This window comes from Pteropus medius, unplaced genomic scaffold (genome assembly GCF_902729225.1).
Source record: "Pteropus medius unplaced genomic scaffold, Ma_sr-lr_union100, whole genome shotgun sequence".
Classification (NCBI taxonomy): Eukaryota; Metazoa; Chordata; class Mammalia; order Chiroptera; family Pteropodidae; genus Pteropus; species Pteropus medius.
In genome coordinates this window covers 50,285,883-50,307,242 of record NW_024344378.1, presented here as the reverse complement: position 1 = coordinate 50,307,242, position 21,360 = coordinate 50,285,883, and the positions used below count along the sequence as shown (strand labels likewise).

General features: G+C 46.1%; 1 protein-coding gene across 18 annotated transcripts in view; it reads left to right on the top strand.

The window, feature by feature from the left end:
* Window positions 1-21,360, top strand: part of KCNMA1 (potassium calcium-activated channel subfamily M alpha 1) — a 686,119-nt gene that overhangs the window by 11,984 nt on the left and 652,775 nt on the right. Inside the window, exon 2 of one of the 18 annotated variants that reach the window (XM_039872200.1) lies at window positions 876-3,716. The exons of the other annotated variants lie outside the window; for them this stretch is intronic. Coding sequence (XP_039728134.1) covers window positions 876-881 — 6 coding nt within the window. The 3' untranslated portion in view covers window positions 882-3,716. Of the gene's footprint in view, window positions 1-875; window positions 3,717-21,360 lie in introns of those variants that run through there. 18 annotated transcript variants of the gene reach the window in all.

Below are 21,360 nucleotides of genomic sequence, written 5' to 3'. Positions count from 1 at the left end.
GATGAGCACCATTATCTATGAGGGCATTTTCTTCCCAGACATGTTTTTCACCATGGTGTTCACGTTTTTTGGTGGAGTGGCTAATATTCTTCCCCACCAGGACGGATTAATGGCAGTCCCATGAGAAGTACCCAGGTTGGCTTTGTTTGATTTTGACGGTATCCACTTTGAGAGCCGAGCAGACGGAACAACACTTTCTGCCCACGGACTGGTTTAATGGTGTTTGTTTCTAGAGTGAAGTGAAAGGATTATTGGATTTTTTATTTTGATGTGTGATTTTTTATTTTGATGTTTTACTCTGAGAGCAGCTGTGGTGTCTTAGGCAAGTCCTTGTCTCTGGGTTCCAGTTTTCTCATAAGTAAGAAGCCCTCTGATTCATCGACTTCAGTATACAGCCATTTCTTAAATCAGATTTCAGAGCTCTCATTTTTACCTGATAAAGAACCCGAGAGTAAATTATTCAAGGCACTGGGTCCAAGGAGTAGTTTTGATTCCACTGTAAATTACAAGAGTGAAATTTGATGGACATGTCCCCAAAACTTCAATATCGACTTTGATGAGGTGGCGTATTTACGAATTATAGTCCAGGGACACAGACCCCATTGGAAATACCATCAAGCTTGTCACTAAAAAAGTCTCAGAAATAGGTTTTTGTGACTCTGCTATTACTTCCAAGGATATAGCCACATAACTGTTGAGGTTTGTATTTTAATTCTTGGTGTGGAGGAAAGGTTGGAAATGTTTTCGATTATAGACTATAAAGAATGTGCTATGATAGGCTGCCTTTGTTATGGTTGGGCATAAAAAGAAACATCTGATTAAAGAGGAGGTCATGCAAATTAATTTACTTTGATGTTTTCCTTAACCCACCCCAGAAGTAACCCCAGAAAGAGAGTGTTCATGTCAGCCCTGTTCCACGGAGCATACCAGCTGTCGAAAGCAGAGCCAAGATGACCGCAGCTTCTGTGGCAAAGGAGAGAGTGTCTGAAGGGATGATCCCCACACACTCAATAACTTCTGAAATACCGCCTCCACCACTGACCCCCCATCTCCCCCCCGTCGTGAGCTGCTGGTACATCAGAACTTACTGAATAGTCTCTTAGGTTACATAACATCAATTAGATTATGCTGCTGGGGCCATGTATTAAATTTTAACTTGTCATAGATACATTACATTAACACTTCCCAGATCCACAGAGTACCAGGTAGCTTTGGGGTGTTATTGAGTGAATTGGTGATTGTGTAGGACTTGAGGAAGCCCAGCCAAAAATACTTCCTTAGATTTTGCCATCTTGTAGTTTAACTCTCCTTGGGGGATCAGATATCTTACAAATATTTCTTACAAAATAAACTAAACATTTAGGCGGTACTTAATGCATCTGCAGTACCGAATAGTTGATTATGGCCGTGAACCAGATATGACAGAGATTTTTAAAACTCTGGGAAACCTTTTCATTTTCCAGTGACAGGCAGCGCAAGCACGATCTTTTTAATTGGCCCCTTCTTTAAGTCAGGAGCCGAAATGTTATCATGCAAATCTCTCCTGAGTTGCATGGAAACTAATAAAATCACAAAGGTTTCTATTTGTACTCTATGAACACAGACTGAAATGAAACTGAAACAGCTATCTCCAGGGATGATGCTATTTAAATGCTAGGCAGGGCTTTGCAACGGTTTTGATGGTGAAAAGAGAAACTGGCAAGTGAGACGTACCTGTTCTTTCCTCCCTACCTCACTGACGCCTGCTCACTGTGCTGCTCTGTACCTCCTGACCTCAGAGAGAATTAATTTAAAACAAAGACCTCTCATCTCTAATATATCCTGTCTGTCACCTGCTTTAGAAAACAGCAGTTGATTCACGAACGTTCTCTCAGCCTTTTTCTCTTCCTCCTCAGACATTGCGTTGGTCTCCACATTTATTGGCGTTTGGTTTTGGTAAGTCTTTCTGTGTGAACTGGAGTTACTAGCTTCTTCAAAAATTTTTTTTATCGACTTCTTGAGTTGTTGCTCTGCATCAGCATTGTTGAAAGCCCCTTATGTTTATTGTTGTTTAATCCTTAAAACAATCCTATGGAGCAAACACTTTCATAATCCTCATTTTACAGAACAGAAGACTGAGGCATAGCATAGAAAATAAATATTTTTTTGGATAATAAACTTTGAGTGTTTACTATGTGTCTGATAGTTTCTAAGCTCTTTGTATGTATTATCTTATTTAATGCTCACAACAACTAGTGAAGGAGGTGGTAAGTCAGCCTCACCTTACAGATGAGGAAACTGAGGCATGGAGAAGTTGAGTAACTTGCCCAGACTCACACACTATTGAGCGGCAGAGCCACATTTAAATTTAGGCAGCAGGACAATAGAGCCCATGTGTCTAACCCCTGCACCGTACACCTACAGTTATACCTCCTATAATGGTAGATTGGCTTTGCTCAGCTCATCCCTGCCGCAGAGTGAGAGAAACTGTGAGAACATAGGACTGAAAAGAGGAGGAGTTAGTGTGTCAAGACTCATGCACCATTCTGTGATGGGATGTGAAGTTCCTTGGACAGGTTCAGAGAATTATGTACTATCAGGATAGAAACAAACCATAAAGGTTATCTAGTCGTTTTACTCTAAGTCTTGGTTTTTCTTGCTGAAAAATGGGATAATCACTTTTTCTCTACCTGATAGGCAGGTGTACTGTGTGCAGTTGTGCAGGTTGCTCACTGCACAACCCTAGGGCTGCTATGAGAGTCACATCAGATAATATATAATTGTACTTTATGAACTATGGCACATGTGCCATATCCCTGTGCTGGGGAGTATGTGGAGGCATAAAATAAATGTTGAGGTGTTTTTTAAGTATCGGTTTTCCTTGAAGTTTTGGGTAAAAACATTTTTTAATAGTAACACGTACATGGAAGGTATTAGGAGTAGGATGTAGAATTTGAGCACATTTTTAATAATTTGAGAGAAGTGTGTGTGTGTGTGTGTGCACGTGTGCATGCGCGTGTACACACATTATTCAGGAGAGCCTAGAGGAGTGGAAAAGTTTGATGCCCCCCAGCAAAGTCTTGTTAAACTGTGATTCCAAGCATCTTGATGTAGAATGATGCCTTATTATTCCCACACGCTATTTGCTCATATCTCAAACTCTGAAACTATGTTATTAAAAGAATGAGAATTCTATGAAAAGCAAATAAATATGTCTGAATTCCCTGATTTGTCATAAATAAAGTGCATTTTGGATGTTGGGACAGAGAATTTAATTTGCACACTCAGAAGAAGGTAGTGGTAATTCATTCAGTGGTCATGAATCTTCCCTTGCCTTAGAAAGATCAATTCATTGCCCCTCTCCACCTCCATGGCCTGGAAATACATTATTGTATCACAATATGGATTTCTTTCTAGACCATTGGGCATTGTGGCCTTGTGCCTGCCAAACCCCATGCACTGAATATGTGGAGGCAGGAGATGAATTGGTCAGTCCCCAAGTCTTTATCTGCATGGCTGTCCTCTTCCCAGGGCTACAGGGTTGTGTAAGACAGCGTTTCCTCCCTGGCAGTGTTTCCTCCCAGTAGCCACATCGTGTGATTCCAGAGGCACTGTTTGCATTGTAGTCATGAATGATGCCCCTGGAATTGTGCATTGCATAGCCCACATGTCCATATGCATGGCTTTTCTAGGCATCTAGCTGGATTGGTATAATATACTCACATGAGAAATTACAAACACACAGAGTTCTTAATGGCCAAACATAGAATAGAAACATTAAAATCTTGAGATTCAGAAAAAGTGGAAAACACCGATAGTTGGTCTGAGAGGGGGTGGCCCGAGAAAGCCCACTGGGGACATGGGAGTGTGAAGGTGGACCCAGCCTTTCCATTCTTAAGCCCAGCACCTACATGACTTCTGACTTCTGTTCAGGTTCTGACGTGACGTAGGAGGCCTCCCGCTCCCCACACCTTTTCTTAGCATGAGCCTTTGAGAAGGACAGATACTCGGATGCCAACTGTGTGTGTCCCTAAGTCCCATGGATAAGGAATAACAGTACCCTGAGGATTTGGAGAAGGTCTCTCCATTGCCAGCTGTGCTATTTTTAGCTCCCTCCCACGGCTCCTGCTGTCCCCAGGTGTTTGTCAGCAGAGCATCCTGCGCCTGTATGGAAAATGGCAGTCAGAGCCCAGGCTACAGCGGTCTCACTACCAGGTCTGGCAGCCAGGCTGGATCTCTGAGGCTGGCAGGCTACTGCAAGGGTAGTTGCATAACTAGCCTTTCTGCTGGCCATGGTGCCTGCTGGTTCTGGGTGAGGAGGTCAAGCCAGAGTAAACAGTACACAGTCCAATGCCCCTCCCTGAGCCCTGGTGTATTAGACAGGCTCATGGGCCTGGTGAGGAGCTGGCAGTCAGGAGCTGCTTGGTGCCCAGGCCTGAGCGACATGTCTGCACTGGGGAATGTGGAGATGGCTTGGCCTGGTTCATGCGTGGTCCAGATGTGGTAAAAGGCTGGGTGTGACCTCAGGGATGGCCCATTCCTTCCCTTCCAACTGTCTACTTTGTCACCCCCATCCTTCAAGGCTTAGCTCACTTGCTGGGGATGTCATCTTTTTGAGAAGCCTTTTCCTTCTGCCTGAAGCCTTTTTTGTCAGGTCTTGCTCTCTCCTCTGATACTGTTTATATTCTCCATCCCGCATGAGCATTGTCCATCTGTTGCTTCTTGTGGACAGGACTGGTAGTTTTCCTTCTTTAATTTCCTTTGCCTCCTCCAGGTGGTCCTGGAGCCTGGGAAGTGAGGGGATCAATAACAGTATGGCCACTAGTATTCAAAGAAGGCTCTCAATGAACAGGATTCCTTGTATTCATGCTTTTGAGTAGTTCCCCCTTTGAATCAGGGCTGGTTCTGTGACTTGCTTGTAACCAATAGAATGTGGTGGGAAAGATGCTGAGATTTCCAAGGCTAAGTCAAAAGAACCCTTGCAACTAACTTCCTTCTTAGTCTCTTGGAACATTGGCTTTTGAGAAAGCCAGCTGCCACAGATAAGAAGTCTGACCTCCCTGAGATATCTAGGCCACGTGGAGAGGAGATGCCACATGGGGGAAGAGAGAGAGACTGCTTCACGCAATCATTCAGGGTCTTTGGCTCCTTACATCTCTGGACCTGCCATCTTCTAGGGGACCTGAAAGTCTCTGCTGAATCGTTTGCATCCAGCTGACACACGGGGAATGAGAAGTAAGGATCACGAGGTATGGTTTTGTAGGAGTAGTCCTGGAAGTCATTCACATTTCTTCTGCCCACACAGTCCATTGCCCAGAGCTCGGTCACGTGGTATCTTAACTGCAAGAGATCCTGGGAAATGTAGTAGTGCACCTGGGAAGAGTAAAAATGAATTTGGAGAACACCCAGACTGCAGAAGGAGCTAGAGAGTGCCACGCTGAGGGAGTACTGGGGTGAGAGCTTCTGCTGTCCATAGCTGACTCTGCTATAACTAATGATTCCCATAACCCCATAAGAACACTGGATGTTTACTGGGTGCTGCTAGGTCTCACACACAGTCTTAAGCACTCTATATGCTTTAGCTTACTTAATCCTCTCAAAAAGCCTATGATGTACATATTATTACCATTATCTTTGTTTTATAGATGAGCTAAAACCACAGCATTGAGGCTTGCAGTGGTTATGGCACTTGCCCAAGGGGCATCTGTTAGTAAGCGGCAGGGTCCCATTGGAAACCAGGATTTTCAGGCTCCAGAGTGTTAACTCTTAGCCACTTCCTATGCTGCTGGGGTTCCTGCAGCTCTCTCCCTTCTTGTTCCTGCCCTCCACTTCTAAGTTACTCTCCATCTTAAATACCTTCAGGAACAAAGGGGCCAAGGGGCTTAATTGCCTCCTCTCTCCACATTCCAAAGAGAACGAAGGCATCTTGGCTCTTGCCAGATGATGTTTCCCTTTATTCTCCAAGGTGGGAATAAGCGGTGGTGAATTGACAGCAGTTGCCTGTACTCTGGAGTTCGCAAGCACTAGACTGCCCCTCAGCTCTCTCCTGCTTTGAATATTACCCTGAGTGGCTCTTCAATTGAAACATCAAGAGCATAAGGGGAATGGCTAGCAGAGGCTAGTTCTCAGGTCCCTTGTCTTCCTCTTTGTGGTGAGGTGCTTCACCCTTGGAAAAGTTACTTTAGCCCATTCTACCCAGTTCAGATATCATGTTTTAGCAGAGTGAGTTCAAGAGTTCACTGCTGAGACAATGGAGGATCAAACATGAGTAATAACATGAGCAATGTGGAAGCTTTTCTAAAACCCAGTGTCCAGAATGTACATGTCCAAATGAGCATCATTTCTCGTTCTAGTTAGTTCAGTGTAGTTATCAAGAGCATGCCCTCTGGAGCCGGACTACTTGGGCTCAGATCATAGTTCTGCTACTTGCTGACTTTTAGTCCTTTGGCAAGTTGCTTAACCTCTCTGTGCCTCAGTTTACTCACCTGGGAAGTGGGATTAATAATAGTAACCAGTTCATGGAGTTGTTGGGAAGATAATATGTTATTGCTTAGAGTGAAACTTGATATGTAACTAGTGCTATTTAAGTGTTAGTTATTGTTATTTCACTTTGGTCACCTTTGGGAGACTGATTCTTTTCCTAATATGGACCATCACCTCCTAGGTGGTCACCCTGTCTTCCACAACTCTTCACTCTAGTCCACCCAGCGTCCAGAGGGATGGCTGGCATGCCTGTCCCCCCACTAGAAATGTAATGTTCCTGAAGTCTGGGACTGTATGCCGTCCATCTTTATATCCATAGTGCTTGGGACAATTGAAGTCCTCTGCAAAAGTTGCCTGAAATATTGTCCCCATGTTGAAGGTTCCAAGAGGATGTGACCTTTTTATGTTTATCTCTGTTTCCTTAGCAACCTACAACAGTGTCCAGCATCACTTTTCGAATAGATGCAGACCGAAAGAACAGTGTCCAGCATCACTTTTCGAATAGATGCAGACCGAAAGAACTAATAATTTTATCCTTACTTAGAAAGTGAGGATCTTTTCTTGGGGGCTTATCCCAGGCTGAACTAGCATCAGTGTGTTCTCTTGAATGTTGGTGGGATGACATCTCTCAACTTCTGAAAGTCAGTTTGATTTTAGGAAACTGTCCAAGGGAGTTTGCAGGCAAGTGTAATGAATGAGAAGAAGCCAACACGGGCAAGGTAGTTCTGGTCACCCAAATGTGTAATAACGTGTATTGAATCTGAAGGTTTGAGTGATGTGTAAAGTTACCTTTGTAGGTGATTTCCAAAGAAAGCTCCAGAAATGCTTTGAGTTTTGGCAGCACTGTGTAATGTGTAATTCCGCCTCCCCTGCCCCACTGCACAAGGGCAGCACTCATTCTGAATGTTGGCTTTGGTCTCGCAAATTGAGTCTTGTGAGCTTTATAGCCTAGCTTGAGGTTGGACAAAGGCGGTCCCTAATTCCAGCTCTATGTGGCACTAGCTCGGTGGCTTTGGACAATTTCTTCATCAGTAAAATGTGAATGCTAAAAATACCCGCCATGTAGGGTTTTTGTGTGGGTTAAATGAGATGATCTCTATGAACACTCGTCACCTCCTAGGTACTCAATAGATGGCTCCTGTTATGATGAGGTTGACTGTTACTTTAGACCCCTGTCCTCCATCAGTGGGCATGGTGAGGATGCTACTGAGATGAAGAGAAGGCCGCTTGAGGGAGCGTGGTAGCCAGTGGCCAGTGGTGAGTGCCAAGGCAGGTCAACAGTGAGGTGGAGACTTTTCCTTGGGATACCACATGTGCAGGCAGAGCTTAGGGTAAAAGAAAAGTGGGGTCAGAAATGCTTCTCTCCTGTACCTCCACATCACCCCCGTCTCTTGTAGGAAGGAGGAGGAAGGGAGGAAATGAAGGAGAGGGGAAAGGAAGAATTTGGAGTATGAGTGACCTCACTTTAAAAGGGTTAATTCTCTGAGGTGTGGTGTGCTGTTTGCCTTCATATAAAATAAGTATTAAATGAGGCAATTACGAGGGTGTCTTGTGGCTCCAACAATCCCATGTTTTTGTAAGAATTTTGATTTTGCTCCTAAATGTTCTGCCCGGCACCCTCCATCTTCCACAACCTCAGGCAGATGGAGACATTGGCAGAGAGGGCAAAAAGAATGGGAAATGGTGGGGAGCCTGAAAAGTGCTTCTCCCAGAAGGCTAAGCGTCTGTGAAGAGGCTTTCGAGTCTACTGGGCTCATATGTCTTCGACCCTGGCCAGCCTTTCTGTCTTCTGAATGCCCGTAGGGGCCTGCCGAACTGTGAATGAACCAGAGGACCTTTGGGGCTGAAAGGACCAAGAAGAAGGGCTTTTTTGAGCCTTTGCTTCCACGCTTTGGTGGGCTTATTTCTTATTTGACAGTTTCCCCCTTTTAGGAATAAGTGCTACTCTGATATTCTGAGGTAGGCCAGGTGCCTGCTTTAAGGTTTACATAACAACTGGTGTTTGTCCTCAGACTTCTTCCTCTACTGGGGATTATGTGTTCTGAGGCACTAAAAACGTCTTCTGTACATTGAACTCCTCCAGGAAGACTTCCACATTGTCTTTCTTTCCTACTTTTCACTGCCTCTTATCACAAGCTTATTATTCTGTCACAGTCACTCAGTTAAGCAAATACTTTGCTCATTGGCAACTTGTCTCACACTGCGCCAGGCTGTGAAGAGGATCCCAGGGGCATCAGGCACAGTGGCACTTCCTTGGGGGAGTCCATGGTTGAGTTGCGGGTGGGTGAGGGTCAGATGTGGGTGCTTCTCCCTCTGCTTGTGTGGTGAGGTGGGAGGGGCATGGGACTTGGGGCACAAGGACCTGGGCTCAGGTTTTGCCTTACCCACTGATGGGCTGTGTGGTCTTCGGCAAGTTGTCTGCCTTCCCCAGGCCTCAGCTTCCCTTGCCTGTAGGACGCAGACCGTGCAGAAAGTTCTATCTAGCTCATGAGAGATGCTCAGTAGATAGTGGCCACCATTTTTATTATGGGTCCAGGTGGAGTGATGCCATTTTGCAGAAGTAGATGCAGTCAAGCCCACCATTGAGCTCCCCTTATAGAAAGCACCATGTTAGGTGAGGGGTGAGGACAAGCCCTGGAGAATTCCACTTTGCTTCATTTACCCAACTCTCTGGCTAGATTGTAAGCTCCTGACTCTGCATCCTTCAGGATTTGGCATACTCTGGGCTGTGGGCTTCATTTACCTCTGTATCTCCTGAGTCAAGCATGTGGCATAACACAAGGTGGGCACTTGGTAGACATTGAGTAAATGAATGAACAAATGAGCATTCAACAGATTCTTGACTAATGGTCCACACTGGCTAACTTTATATTTTTGACACTGAATCTCTTTCTTGTCACCAGGTTCCAGGCTCTGAGCAGACGAGACGCCTGTCCATGCCCGGGGAGTGGCAGGCTGTGGATGCCCGGGGGTGTGGATGTCTGAGGGTGGGCCTGCAAAGGTAGCCTCTCTCTATTCCATTTGCCAGTGGCTTGGCATATGGTCCTGAAATGTCTCATGCTCAGCTTCCCCAGAAGAAAGGGCATTTTGTCTGTTCTATGTGTAAGTGCTGGACAACAGTTTTCCACCTGCAGACAGTCTTCGTCTGTGTTTGATAAAGTGACAGATTTTGTTCTTTTCTTCCCTACCCCACCAAACCCCATCTCCTTTTCATTCCCAGTGTGAAGGCGCCTTTGTCAAGCCAGCCGCCAGCCATCGTGAGAGGAGCCAAGTTCCTCATCTCACTGTGCTGAACCGAATTGCCGCAAATTGGACAGAGGAGGCAATTTTAGCTCAAATGCAAACATCCTGTCAAGGAACAGAGTGATTATAGTTTTTGCTGCACACAGGGAATAACAGCACGGAGGTGAATTGCAGCATCTGTTTACTGCTAATTGACCCCTCGCACACTCGCATTGCCGTGTGAGCTGGCCTGCAGCCCGAACTGCCTCCTTTAAGGAAGGCCACTTGGTAGCCAAACTCAGTTGGCCCAGATGCCTCCATGAGTTTCTTGCTTTACTCGTTACCCCCAGTGGATCTGATTTTAGACAAAAGCATTGTTTTGGGGTCAGATGGCTTTGAGTTCTTCAGTGGGCCACAGAATGTATTGGAGAGAGGCACAGAGCACCGAGGGGTGGGGTTGGTCAGTTCCAGTCAGTAAGGGTTTGTTGGGCTCCTGGAGAGTTTTAAACCTTATGGCTGAAGGAAGGTTGGAGCAGGGGAGCTGCCATTACTCAGAGCTTACAGTATGTCTCATTCTGAGCTGACCACTTTGAGTCTTAGCTGGTGAAATTCTCACAGCAAACCTGAAGAGCAGGTGTGGTTCAGGAGCCGAGACTCAGAGTGGTTAAGTAATTGCCCCAGGGTCACACAGACAACCCAAGAGGTATAAGACACAGACCTTGAGAACTTACAGCCTTATTATGTGGGCAAGAGTTCCAGACTCTTGATAATTTGTTCCCACAAAAAACAATCATTGAGCACATGTTGTATGTCTGCACAGTACAGGGTTTCCACAGTGAATCAGCTCCAGCTTTGTCTTCTCTTTACCTGTATTGTTTTGTATTGGGGTCAGGAGGTGTGTCAGGGATGTATGTGGGGCAAGGTGAGGAGGTAGGGACTCATCCTCATCAGTGAAGAGAGGAAGACTCCCCTCAGAATGTCACATTTTGAAACCTGCCTGAAAGATGAGTAGGAATCTGCCTGTCTTTTGTCTTTCATTTTTAAGTTGAGGTTTAAATACATTCAGGGCATGTACAGATCTTCATTGTACACAGGCGCATACCTGTGTACCACCAGTTCTTGGAGGAAAGAGCCACATGTCGCTTTCTGTGTTCAGGCAGAATGATGAGATATAGACCATGAGCATTCCGAGGCATTCAGAGCAAGTGGAGCTCAACGAACTCGCCACGTATCTGGTTCCCATCATAAGAAAAAGGAAGATGAATATTCATGTATCTTGATCTCTTTTTGCATCATTTACATTTTGCTTTCTCTGGATTGGGGGCTCCCCACCTGCCCTGGGTTCTGAAGAATAATTGTTTCACGCATCACATTCCTACTGCATTGGGAGGCAAGGAGGGGATAAGAAAAGAAGTCGGGGGAGGAGAAATTAACTTGCCTCCTTGAGTAGTTTAGCCGGCTTTATGTGTATGACCTGGAATGTATCTGGATCTCTGGTCATGTTCAGAGAATGTGTACACTGTTGTGGGAGGAAGGCCTGGTGCTATTTCCTTCTTATATTCTCTGAGGGGGTGGTGTATTTGGATCTGCATAGACCCCTGTGTGGGAGCAGAGGGAGCCAAGAGAAACCATAAAACCACCATTTCTTTCTTCCTTGAACCCTCTTAGCTTTTGCTATTGAATTGCTTAAATCATGTAACTAGGCACATGTATGCTTTACTGTTTTGTGGCCCTTGAGCTTGCTTTCCAGATTCGATTATAAACTCCTCTTTCGGTTTATAATCCCAGTGCCTTTTTCTTCTCTTGCACTCTTTGCCCTGCCCTACCTAGTCTTGCCTGAGCACACAGTAAATCAGTCCAGGAATGCTTGTTGTGTGCACTGATTATAGGGTCTCCGATGAAGTTGTCTGCGGCTTGCCATTGCAGGCACATGGAATTGGATTTTAAGGTTATAAATCAATAGTGTTCATCTCTAGACATCTGGGGGAACATTGACCTTGGTGAATAGCCTTGGAAGAGTTTGGAAAAAATCATAATTGCTCACACTTTGAGACCTTGTTATGTGCCAGGAAGCACTTTATGTAGTTGAATCAGCTGTGATGCTTTTGATCGTAAGGAGTAGAGGTGCTGCTGTTAATTTGGCTTAAACATTAAAGGTACTTTATTTGCTCATATAATTGAAAAGGTGAGTCACTTCAGATGAGTCTTAATCCAGTGGCTCAATGATATCTCCAAGGACCCAGTTTCTTTCTGTCTCTCCAATCTGTTTTCCATACAGGTGGCATCATCCCAAGTCTCCTTTGCCTCTGTATTCCAGGATGACTGCCACAGTTCCAGAGGACATGTGCTGCTGTTATGTTTACGCTTGGCAGGAAATGAAGCACCTTTATTTCAGTATTCCTCGCGTAGGTGCTGAGAATCACTCTAATTGGACAGACTGAGGCCAGGGGATGAGGGCAGTGTCCTCAGAACCTTAAAGATCTCAAAATGGAAAACAGGGTCTGCAAGGAAGCGGGAAATGGACATTTGGACAGCAGTCAGCGAAAGTCCCCTACTCATGATGGTTCAATTTAACGCTCCCAACACCCTCGTGAGGTTGGTACAACTATTACCCCCATTTACAGATAGGGAAACTGATGTCCAGAGAGGCCAAGTAATTTGCCTGAGTTCACACAGCTCATGGCTCAAGCCAGAGCTGAGCCAGGACAGCCTGTCTTCAGAGCCTGCAATTCTGTCCACTCCATGGCATTTTTCAGTGAGTATCTTCTCTTATTAATTGAGATAAAATTTATCTTTTTAAAGTAAACAACTCAGTAGTTTTTCGTTTATTAACAAAATTGTGCAACCATCACAACTATCTCATTCCAGAACCTTTTCTTCACTCCGAAAGGCAGCCCTGTACCCATTAAGTAGTCACTCCCCATTTCCCCTCCTCCCAGCCTCCGGATAATCTACTTTCTACCTTTGTGGATGTGCCTAGTCTGGACATTTCGTATGAGTGGAATCACATAATATATGATCTTCTGCGTCTGGTGCCTTTCACTTAGCCAATGAGTTGCCTTTGACTGAGATGTGCTGGGCTCGACCTTAAGGATTCTCTATTCTTGTCTGTTCTATCATAAAATGGACAGTGCTACGGGCAGGCTGGGGAAGAAAGAGATTCTGTGCTAGTACGAGAGAGGTGGTGGAGGGAAAGGGAGAGAGAGCGAGAGAGAGGGAGCAAGAGAGAGGGTGGCAGGGGGAGCAGGCACACATTCCACGGACAGGCTCTGTAATGGCAGGAGTGGGCCTTTGTCTGTCTACTCCTGAGTCTGACGGGGTTCATTCTGCATTCTCTTCATGCCACGCACTGTTTGACGATCTGGGAGAACAGCAAGGAAAAGGGCTGGCTTGGGAGCAGGGGTTGTGGGGTGGGGAGCAGATAATCAGCAATCAATCAATAAATGAATGAGGTAATTTCTAGTGGAACAGTGGAGAAAACTGCAGAGGGTGATGAGATTGAGGGTGTTTGAGGGAACTACCTTGGTGGGTGGCCAGCAAAGGCCTTTCTGAGGAGGTATTCAGGCAGGATTAATGGTAGGGTACAAAACCCGAGGGTGGGAACTGGGTGGCATTTGGGCTAATTGGAGATGATGGTGACTCCACCTTGTTTCTGCTTTTCCCTAATGGTTCCTTGATCATCAGAACCTTCTTTTACCTACAGCCTCTGCCCTGTAAGATTTTGACCATGGCCTAAAGACCATGGTGAGATTCATCCCTGGAGGCATCCCAGAATCTGTCTGGGGCTTTATCTCCTTCTATGATTTTGAAACTTCAGCTCAGAACTTCTCCCTGTTCCTGACTCATGTCTGAGGGTGCTGATCAGCTGTCTTTTTTTTTTTTAAAGAAAAATTTGATTATTCAGAGACGTCTCTTTGTGCTTTTTCTTTTTAAATGTTGTGTAAGTGAAATTCTAGGGACTGTAGATGTACACCTGATGTCGCTGGTGATTGTTGAGTCTACTCTGTTGGGGAGAGAAGCTGGATAGGAAGAGGAGATTCTTGCTTTCAAGGAGTTTGTATGGTTGAGAGGAAACACATAGCACACACCATATAACCCATACCACAGCAGCGATGGAATGGCTTGTTTTGGTAGAGATGCTAAATAAAGCAGTACTGGGCAGCAGGATCAATGAAACGTCTGCCATGGGTAGGGATGAATTCAGGAGTGAACGAGACATCTACCGTTCCTGCCTTCAGGGCCGACTAATCCCGTTGTCAGAACCTAGAATGAACACATAATTTCATTCTTACACACACACACACACACACACACGGAAGTGATGAAAGACCACAGAATATGGCCAGGGTCCATCCTCATCTGCTTCAGGGCTCAGGCAAGGCAGAAGTGAGACCTAAAAGATAGGAGACATTAGCCAGGCCTGGGCGGGCGAAGAACATGCAGGGGGATTGGTGCGTTTGAAGTCTCTAAGGCCCCAAAGAAGCTTCCTAGAGGCAGTGGGCTGGAAGCTGAAGGATAGGGAGGACTTAGAGAGGCAGATGGCAGCATAGTCCAGGCCACAGAGACCCTAGGAGAGAAGACAGAGGAGGAGAGAGAAAAACTATGAGATCTAGGAGGGCAGGAATGGGTCTCTTTTGCTCATTACTAAATATCTAGTGGCTAGCACAACGCCGAGTGTGGAGAAAGCACCTTGACTGCTCTGGCGGACTGAGTGTGTGTGTGTCAATTTTCTATTGATGTGACAGATTACCACGAATTTGGTGGCTTAAGACATTGCAATTCTAACAGCCTGGAGGTCTGTATTTGGTTTCACTGGGCATCCGCAAGGCTGGTTCCTTCTGGAGGCTCTGAGTGGAGAATATGTTCCTCGGCTTTGGCAGCCTCCAGCGGCCACCTGTGTTCCTCATCGGTGGCCCCTCCTCCATCTTCAGAGGACATCACTGCAGCCTCTGTGTCCACCTTCACATCTCTTACGCTCTCCTCTGTAGTCACATCTCTCTCTGCCTCCCTCTTATCAGGACCCTTGTGATCCACATTTAGGGATAATCCAGGAGACCTCCGTATCTCGAAATCCTTTACTTAATCACATGTGCAGAGCCCCTTTGTTACATAAGAAACTCTCGCAGATTCTGGGCATTAGGACATGGACATCGTGGGAGCCATGCTTCAGCCGACTACCACGTGTAAATAAATGATGTTTTTAAGGGAGTATGAGGGTAGGAGAGTCAAAGGAGCATGTTCAGCAGGGGAGCCGCACCTTGAAAACAGAAGTAAGGAAGACCAGTCCTTCACGTGGCCCTGGCCCAACTCGATAGCACTGCCCCTAACCTCCCCTTCCTCACTGCTGAGTGACACGGAGGCAGTTCCTTGGGGGTCTTAGAAGCACCCACTCTCACTTTTTTCTGACATTCAGCATTTCCCCTACCCTGCATTTCTTCCTGCCTTGTTTCCCTGTCTATCTGATAAAGCCCTATATTTGCCAAAAGGTTGTCCAAAGATCTCACCTAGAGGTGTCCAATGTCCTGCCCCATCTGGTTAGGTGAGTCAGAATTCCCTGAAGGGAGAGCTGGGGAATTGAGCATAGCTACTGCTGAGGGTCTGTGGGAAGGTTGGCTTCCCCAGAGGTCTTGTAGGGTCTGGTACACAAGGTGGCTTTTGGGCGGGACAACCAAGATGGCTCTTTGCAAGAGTTTGTTGGCTGAACCTGGTAAATCCCTGATGGCTCTGCCTGCTTCAGAAAGGGAAGGCCGTGTGTCACTAAGGGAGGCCGAGTAGTGGAGCGATGCTGCCTGCTAGGTTCCTCTCAGTTTGAGGCCCCCAGAGTGGGCTTAGGTAGAAGGGAACTGCCAGGTGCAAGCAGGTCTCTCTTGACTCTAGGGAGTTCTGTTTCAAGGACTGTTGGGGTCTGGGTGTTTATCCGGAGGAGGTGCTTGTACCTGATTGTCCCATCCCCTCCTTCCAGACAAGTGGAAGTGTTATGCGGGGCAGAACTGGGTGACCCTAAACTCAGGGCCAGCCTGACTTTTCAGCAGCTTTACCTTCAAAGGGACTATTAGGCAAAGAGGGCCAGGGGAAGCCAGGAGATTTGAATGAGGGTGGAAGATGGAGCCTGAGAACAAACACCCAGGCCACAGCCATGATGGTGTGGCCGGAAAGATGGGGGCTGAGTGGACATCTATGGGTGTGTCCCTGAGGGGTGGTGTGGTGTGGTGAGGAGTATGGATTTAGTCCCAGCTCTGGCACTTATGGCTGTATGACCTTGGACAATTCGAGTATCCTCCATAAATCTCAATTTTCTGTAAAATTGACACTTCATAGAGTGTTTATGGCAACGCGGTCAGCTAACATTGGTAAATACCTGGCATTTAGGAGGCACCTACTGAATATGAGCCACTTCTCTTATCATTACCATATATTGGAGGCCCGAGGGCCTGTGAGACCTGGCCTGAGACATGGGAAAGCTTTCTAGAAGGGGAGTAGGAGATGGTGCCCATCCTCTCCCCCAGCCATGGCTGGAGTGTGGGGAGGAAGCTTGGGGCCCGCTTCCCTGAGACATCACTGGGGACTGTCCCAGTCAATGTAGGAGGCCGTCATGGAAGTCAACATGCCCTGTGTCAGGAAGGCACTCAGCAGAGGGCCGAGAGGCCGCCAAGTCCCATCCAGCACCCCTGAGAGCCTGACACCCAGCCTCTCCAGAAGCAGTTGAGAAAGAGGGAGATGGGCATCACCCATGTTTGGAGACAGGCAGACACGGCTTAAAGCCTGGTGCAGTCGCTTCCTAGTCATGCAACTACTCAGAGCATCAGTTTCCTCATCTGAAATATGGGGATCCCAGCCAACTTGCTGGTGTGCTTTTAGGCTTAGGAAGGCTGAGGGGTACCATTTACTGAGCCCTTCCCGGCAGCAGGCAGGGTACCAGCTCTTTCCTGTGTTATCTCCTTGACCTCCTCTATGAAGGGCATTGGTGGGATTCCTTGCAGCTAGTGAGCACTGAGTGAAGTGCCTCTTCTTCCAGGTGGCCTCTGAGGACACTGTAATCCTGTGTCCTTGGGCAGCAGCTGGGTGGGGTTTTGGGGAGGGAACACCCTCTGCCCAGCACCTGTCTTCTTTGCTCTAGTCACTGGGCGTCTGCTGTTAGAACTTTGGGTTTTTATGGCCCTTCCCTTCTGCTCAGCTTTAAGACTATTTTATTGGCCACTTGTGTTCTTGGAGCCACACCTTAGATGGAGCCAGGCCATTGAGATCTCTGAGAACCTCTGTGGGCCACAGTGGCTTGTGGTGGGCACCCTGAGCTGCCTATGAAAGGAAGGAGCTGGGTTGTGAGGCCAGGATCTAGAGTTTCTGGAGACCCCGAAGCCATCAGAGAAAAGTGTTGATTTTCCAGTTGCCACTTCTGATAAGAGCTGTGCGCTAATCTTTAGGAAGGGAATGATAGCCTGGTTTCTGTGCTCCAACATGTGTTTATCTCAAAGGACCTTAAGAGGAGAATTCGGTAACTTTTCAAAACTAATAAATGCCACACCTGCTGATTGTTTTTTGAAGGGCCTTACTTTTTTTTTTTTCCTTTCATTTTGCATTTCCCTGTTCCTTGCTGTCCTTGATGAGAAAGGCTTTTTGTGCCCACTGTGGGTTTTTACAGGAAGTATTTTGGTGTAGGTGGTTAAAGGTATGTACTTAGAGTCAAACAACTCTTGGTTTGAATCCTGTTCTCACCACTCAGCTGATTTGATTGTCACCTGGACTAGAGCACTTATTTCCCCGAGGTAATGAAACATCAACATCCTGCCATGTATGGGGCAGCCCCACATAATCAAGAGTTGCCTGGTCTCCAGTGTCAGTAGCTGCCCTGGAGATACGTTGTTAGCAGGGCTTCGATAATATCTGGCATCCATCGCACATCTGTATGTGTCAAGCATTGTTGTAAGAGCTTCAGATGAACCCTGTGAGGTAAGAAAGGTTATTACCCTTATTTTAGAGATGGAGAACTGAGGTGAAGTTACTTGTTTAAGGCTATGCATTTGCTAAGTGGTGGAGCCAGGATTGGAACCCCGGCAGCCCAATGCAGGGTCTACAGTCATGATCACCATGCTATGTTGCTCCTGAGGCTGTTCTCTCTCCAAGACTATGGTTCTGCCTGAGTATTGGGCAGTCCTTGCGGGGTGGAGGTCTGTGGAAGGAGTGAGAAGTGGCACTTCCTGCTGTGTAATGGGAGGTGATGGGTGTGAATTCGGGCTGGCGTATTGCCCCAGCTGTTCCACCCCACCCCCACTTTGGACTCCTTCCCCTAAACATTGTCCAGGACCCCAGGGGCGGGGGGCAGGGTATCACATCATTGAATGGATCTATGGCCCCTCCCCCACCACTAACACAGATGCTCAGACCCTGTTCTCCTAAAGAAACACACATGTTTGGTTCTCAAGCCCTGGACCACATTTTTGAATTGGGACATCAGAAGGAAATCCATCCCATCCTCACGATCCTTAGAAACATTTCTCTCAGTCTTGGATTCCTCGCTGTCCTCTTTGTGCTATGGAAATTCAAGTGGTGGAGAAAGGGAGGTAAGGAAACTCAGAGAAGCCCAGAGAGAGGCTGGCCTTACAGGGACTCCTGAGAACGCTGGCATCACAAATACCAGGGCCTGCTGCTTTATTTTTAGCAGTATGAGGGGCCCCGAGGGCAACAGGGGGATGTGGGAATCCTATTTTTTCCTCTGTCTTGCTGATGGAACCTCTAGCAGTTTTTATGCCTGATTTGTCTTCCTCTGAAGTCTGTCATGCCTGCAGTCCCAAACCGTACTTTTCCTTCCAACAAGAAGAAAGGTGGCCATCTCTTTGGTTTTATATCCTTCCCCATCCCGGGCTTGGGTAAAAGCAGCCATCTTCTCTACCAGATGAATGAATATTCCCAGAGGTGCGTCCTGGGAATGTTCTGAGAATGTTCCCATGCTTGCCTTGGTTTCTTAGAACCCTTGAGTCCATGGGAGGGAGGAGGGCAGTCGCTTGGCAGGAGGGGCCTGCTGAGATTTGGACAATTGAAGGATAATGTGTGGGATGCTTGTCTCACCTCGGTAGGACTACTAGGAGCACTGAGAATATGAAGACCCAGTGCAGGGGTGACAAATGGCAAGATGTAGGGCAAGGAAGCTCCTCCTGACTTGTTACATTCATATTCCCTCTCTCCACTGTCAAAATAATAATAATAAAAAAGACTATTGAAATATCACTCACATATCGTAAAGTTTACCCTTTTAAAATGGTTTTTAGTATATTCATAGACTTGTGCAACCATCACCATTATCTAATTAGAGAACATTCTCAGCATCTCAAAAGAAACCTTCTACCCCTGAATAGTCACTCCCCATTCCCTCCTCCTTCCAGCCCTACTAGCCACTGGGCTACTTTTGGTCCCTATGATTTGCCTGTTCTGACAATTTCGTATAAATGGCATCATACAATATGTAGCATCTCTGATCTCCATGTCATGTTGCAAGGGTGAGCCTATGTACTTTTCCATAAGTGCTTTTATCTACAAAAGTCATCAGAACCTGAAAAACTGCCACCATGAGGGCATCTGTCTTTCCCCCAACACAGACTTTAGTGCCCAGGTGGAGATGAGAGACCTGGGATATCCACCATGAAATTTTTGCTGTCAAAAATTGATGAGTTTTGTGAGCCTTGCAAGTTGGAATAAATCCAAAAGGCCCCTCTTACCAGCTAGGATGCCGAAATATAGAAAGGATGGCCCCTGGACCTAAACATTAGCATGGTTGATGCCACCTGCTTTGGCTCTTGGTCCAAATAATTTGCTACATCTCTTGACCAGGCTGACCTTGGCTCTGTCCTTGAGGGCCAAGAGGTTGCCTTGAGGTCCATGTGGTTTCTGGGTGAGTCACCAGTAAACAAATTGTCCATGATGCTTACCAGAACCCATGGCGGGGGAGGGGGGGTGGGGGCACCATAGTGATGACCTCTGATGATCAACAGACCGTTGGAACCAGACTGTGGCCTCCAAAAGCCTGCTGCCTTCTGTGTTGGAACCAAATGCAGGAGCCGCTTCATCCTGTGACTGGTGGGAGTGAGTTGCCAATAGATATTTTATTTCTAGATTATAAAAGTAGAGCAGATGTATAGTCCAAGGATATAAGGGTCATATGGTCTGAGTGGAAGGCTGTAGTGTTATTTCTGCTTGATTGGCCAAATCATGGGCTAACTTCTTCCTCATTCACATCATCAAACAATTATGCAACACATATCAGACACTAGTCAACATCAGAAATTTGGATTTGAACATAGGTTTAATTGTAGCTCTGCTTTTTAATTAAATGTTTGAGATTGTCCTTTCTTTTCACTCATGAGGCTTTGGTTAGGATGGAGGTAATGATGGTCCCTGATGTCCCTGGGCCTGAATGTGCTAGTCCAGACATGGGACCTTGGGCAGAACCTTTACATGTGAGCCTCGATGACATTCTCTGTAAAGTCCCTGCTTCTCAGAGGTGTGAAACTCAAATGAGATCATGTTTCTGAATACACAATGGGCCTTCTCTGTCCGTGTAGGTTCCACATCTGCATGTTCAACCAACCACAAATGGAAAATATTCCAAAAAAGTACATCGTTGCTAACATGTACTATGTAGTAGGGACTTTTTTCTTGTTATTATTCCCTAAACAATACAATATAACAACTATTTACACAGTGTTTACACTGTATTAGGTATTATAAGTAATGTAGAGATTATTTAAAGTATACTGGAGGATATGCGTAGGTTGTATGTAAACACTATATCCTTTTATATAAGGGACTTGATCATCTACAGATTTTGATATCCTTGGGGGTGGAGGGAAAAATCCTGGAAAAAATCCCCTGCAGATGTCAAGGGATGGCTGTATTTTGAAAAGGTGAAAAGGGCTGGCTGTAAAAGCCATACGATCAGACCTTCCTGTGCATGAAGGGGCAGGACGAAGTCTCTTCTTTCCTTTGAAGATGAGAAAATGACTTTTGCTCATTGGGAGGGACCTTTGACCATCTCAGTGGGGAGAATCATTAAGTGCTCATTATGTGGCTATCACTGTGTTAAGCAGTTTAATAAGCAGTTTGATGCCCTGTAGTGATTGGCAGAGTGGTGTAGTAGAGGAGGCATAAGGACTGGAGTAGAGGTCCTTGCTGCATACCTGTGGTCCGTCACCTGTTGATTCTGTTACTTTGACAACTGTGTGTGTATGTTTGTGTATGTGTGTATTTCTTAGTAACTTCTCTATGTATCCTAATACCTAAAAGGGCTCTTGTGAGGACTAAATGAGGAAATGTATGTAAAGTGCTTAGAAATACTCACAAATCCTACTTCTTGCTTGTCCCTCCAGGCTACCTCTACGTCCTCCTTTTTCTTCATATTGGTGTATTACCCTCTTTTTACAGATGAGGATACCTGGGCCTCTCTTTATCTTGTGTAGAAGTACCCTTTGTAATAATATCATGGGCGGCATTCTTGCCTCTGTTTAAATACTCATGGGAGCAGAGAGTTTACTACCCCCACAGACATCCTGTTCCATTTTGGAATAGCTTCATGTGACTATGTTGATGTGGTTGGTAAAGTATTTACATCAAAATAATGAGCTGCTGTTCTTGAGAAAACGATATGGTTGGCCCAATTCCTGTAGTGTAGGCCTGGGATGATTTCTC